Genomic DNA, 3,868 nt, shown 5'->3' with positions numbered 1-3,868 from the left:
TCATCTAATTTTAACTCATTTCTTTTCCTTCTTTTAATTTTTGATTTAAATAAAATTCCTAACTAAATTGTAAAATCAAAATAAAACTATACAAATATTAATTAATACCTAAACAATAATTATCACTCACATTAAACATTTAATTAAAATAAAATCTCTCAATGACAACAAATAGAATAAAAGATGCATATTTTTTGTGATTTTTCCTTTTAAAACCAAATTATGGTTCGATTAATTCCTAATAGTAGAACGATATCCTAAACTCACATGCGACATATATTTTTTGTATTTTTATTCGTCAAAACTAAACAATCACAAACAAAACTACAAATAACTGCCAAAAGTGCCACGTAAACTCCAAAAATTGTACAACAAAACAAATTATTTTATTTTTCGATTTCTTTTGGAATAATTGTCGTGTAAACAAAAATCACGTGCTCACAGTGACAACTGATCATTTCCTTCTAACATGACATCTTCCCATTTCATATTTGAATTTTTTTTTGTTAATATCATCATACATAAGATGAAATCTAATGAATCAACGTGAACATGCACATGATTCCTCGTAAAAGCCAGAAAATACTAAGCACAAATGTCCAATAAGCTTTGCCATCTCTCCCAAAAAACACATTTTTATTCATGTATAATTTCTCGTTTCTCCTAGTACTAAACTTTCGCTCACTTTATTATGCATTTTTCTACACGTAGGAAATAAACTTTTCTTTAATTTCCTAACGTTTAATTCCCTTCAACTCCAAGATAGGATTTTGCAATTCGGCCATCTGCTCCTTTTGGGTAAAATCTTCCTGGTTTATTCTCATTTCCACTTCCGTATACTATTCGCAGTATCTCCTCTGGCGTTCTATCATAGGAAAGCGAGTATTTATCTCCTGCTAATATATTTCCTCGTATCTTCCCTTTAGCACCTACTGTTGGTTTCACTTTGAGTCCTTCATCTTTCAATCCATGGCATCCTAGCTTGTTTCTCAGCTCTGATATCCGATTTGTGAACTCTACTACTGTTATTCCGTAGGGTTCTACGTTCTCTCTTCCTCGCTCATAAAGCAATGCTCTTAGAACTGCGTCTTGACCTGATTCTACTCCAAGTAGCCCGGCTAGTAGCTGCAGATTTTGATTTTTGTATCAGAAGTATTACAGTTCATCAATTCGAAATATAATTACAATACTTCATGCATGCATTTTATTTTATGAGATGATATTTGACTGGACATGAAATTTAAGATAATTTCTATTATAATTATATTGGTCATGTTAATTTGGCGCATTTCTACAATTCTATCATATACTTATTACTTTTCACCAGCGTAAGTACTGGGTAACTTTGTCTACAAGGCTAATGCAGACGGAAAATTTAAGATATAAAATTAATTAGTGAATTATACTTATGATTCTGAGCCGACTATTATAATAATAGTTTCACTTCTATTCGCAACAATGCGAGTGTTATTTATATATACAATTAAGTTATCTAAATGATAACTACAACAATTATCCATAAAAGAAGGTGATTGTAACCCAAAATATAAGGTAGATTACATGTTATAATAATTATGACTAACCAACAATTGTAAGTAATTGATAATATAAACATTCTTTAAATGATATAGTCAGTATATATAAGTTAGCTAATTAAACTAATGATTGAAAAATTAGATTTAAAAAGACAATGGCATTGCAAGTAGCTAAAATTTCAGTTCTTGAAAATTGTATAGATTTAAAATGATGGTCAAATGTTTTGCAACTTTCTAAAATTGAAATAATGCATGTCATGCATGTAAATTAGAACAAAGATAATAATATTATCTTAAAAATTGTGCTAGTTCAGAGAGTAATTTGATTTAATTACCCTTTTGGCAGTAGGGCTATGGAGTTTAGGATTGGCTCCAATATATCCAGTAAGTCCAACATAAGGGATAACATACGAAGCAAGGAGATAATTAATGTCATTAGCGTAAGGATTAAAAGGTGGTTCCAATTGATGTCCAAATGCATCGTTCATAACTGTAGCAAATGCTTCTCTGCTTAGATTTAGCAATGGCCTTGGAAATCCTGCTACTGTATTCTTGATTGCCCTGCAATATCAATTTTATCGAACTTTTAAATTTGGATATATAGACGCTATATATTAAATTAAGAGGGTGTTTGGATTGGTTTTTAACCCGATCAAATAACCTTTTAAGATTTTCTTAGCTTTTTTCATGTTTGATAAAGTTAAGAAGAGCTTAAAATAAGTTAAAAACTGCTTAAAACAAGTCAAAATCAAGAAGGTGGCAACCCCAACTTATTGCGTTTTGGGTTAAAACCTATTTCTGCTGAAAAGTCTTTTTTTTAAGCCAATCCAAACAAGCTCTAAATCAACTACTGAAGAAGAGGTGTAGGTCTCCCGACACCTATGCTGCTTGGACCTTTTAAAAATATTTTCGGGTGTATGCAGTGGCGGAGGCAGGATTTTCATAAGGGGTTCAAAAATCAAAAAGTTTAAAAAACATTGTAGCTACTGGGAATTGAACCAATAACCATATAAAGGTTTTGAATGCCCATTGGCCACTAAGCTATGCTTTCGGCAAAAGGGGTTCGGCTGAACCTCCTTCTGTCCCCTAAATCCGCCCTTTAGTGTATGTTGAGTCCTCCAAAAGTGGTGTATCTTTTAACGATTCGACATACGCACGACAATATTTTTAAAGAATATGCGCAACATAGCTGGACACTATTTGGTTGAATTGGATAAAGAATATTTGAAATTGAAACTGAAAGAAGTATTTTGAAGTTGAAATTGTGTTTGAGTATGAATTTTACTTGAAAAAAAGTTGAATCTTTGTGAACGATTCAAACAAATTTCTCAATATTTTATTAATCCAATACACCTTTTGTCTTATTTTATATTATATACTTTTTTAAGAAAAAAATGATATTATATAGTCGCTCTCAAAATAATAGCAGAAAAATGATACTGACACTGAATATATATATATATATATACACACACACAAAAAAAAAATTATACACATTTTCAACTTAGTTTTTGGCGCGGGCTAAAAGTGATAATTACTCTTTTTTTAATTTTAATTTGTTCAAAAAAGATGCGAAAATTACCTGACATGACCAACTTCTTGGAATCCAAATTGAGCAATGACATCTCTAATTAGAGGGCTAAGTTTTGCAATTCTAGCCCCAATAGGTGATGGTCCACCATCTGCAAGTTCAGGTGCGAAACTATCCAACCCATAGCCAAAAGAACCCCACAAGAAAAATTCAGCTTCCATGTACTCTAAATTCAAAGGAAATTCTAATAAATCCACATCCGATTTTGGCACATTAGAACCAATAGCAGCACCACTTGAACTTAGTAATTGCAAAAAGAGGAAAATCAGTAGTGAGAAATAAGTAAATATCATGGTTACAACTGAAAGAAAGAACGAGAAGTGGAACGAGAAGTGGAACGAGAAGCTTAAGCAAAGAAAACAAAAAAGAAACTAAAGATGCATTTGCAAAAATGGCCTTTTTTATGCTACACGTACGAAGCGACCTCAGAAAAGGCGATACTGCGTGCAAATCCAAAAATAGAAAGAAAAAAAAACTAAGCTTTGGCTGAATATATAGTTTGTATTTTTCTTTAGTACGTAATCTGGTTTGTTGGGGGTTGGCAAAGGCAAATTATATTATGGAATGTGTAGTGTGTGAGCAAAACGATGAGAATTAAAAGACAATGGAGAAAGAAGAAAGCTTCTAACTAAATTTAAATTCAGGTGCGAAAGAGGCAGTTGAGAAGGTTTTGGATCAGCTTATAATTTGGAGTAGTTTGTCATAAAGTTGATATCGTCATGCTAATGTTTTCTCTTTTTCA

The 3,868-nt window shown here is 31.7% G+C and overlaps 1 protein-coding gene across 1 annotated transcript; it reads right to left on the bottom strand.

Annotated features, from left to right (window-relative positions):
* Positions 1 to 741: 741 nt before the first annotated feature.
* On the bottom strand, positions 742 to 3,419 carry LOC104229652 (desiccation-related protein PCC13-62-like). The gene is made up of 3 exons (XM_070145786.1): positions 3,118 to 3,419; positions 1,871 to 2,096; positions 742 to 1,125 (listed from the first exon to the last, which is right to left on the bottom strand). The coding sequence occupies exons 1-3, from the start codon at positions 3,417 to 3,419 to the stop codon at positions 742 to 744; spliced, it is 912 nt and encodes a 303-aa protein (XP_070001887.1).
* Positions 3,420 to 3,868: the final 449 nt, after the last annotated feature.

Source organism: Nicotiana sylvestris, chromosome 5, assembly GCF_000393655.2.
Source record: "Nicotiana sylvestris chromosome 5, ASM39365v2, whole genome shotgun sequence".
NCBI lineage: Eukaryota > Viridiplantae > Streptophyta > Magnoliopsida > Solanales > Solanaceae > Nicotiana > Nicotiana sylvestris.
This window is presented reverse-complemented; position numbering and strand designations above follow the sequence as displayed.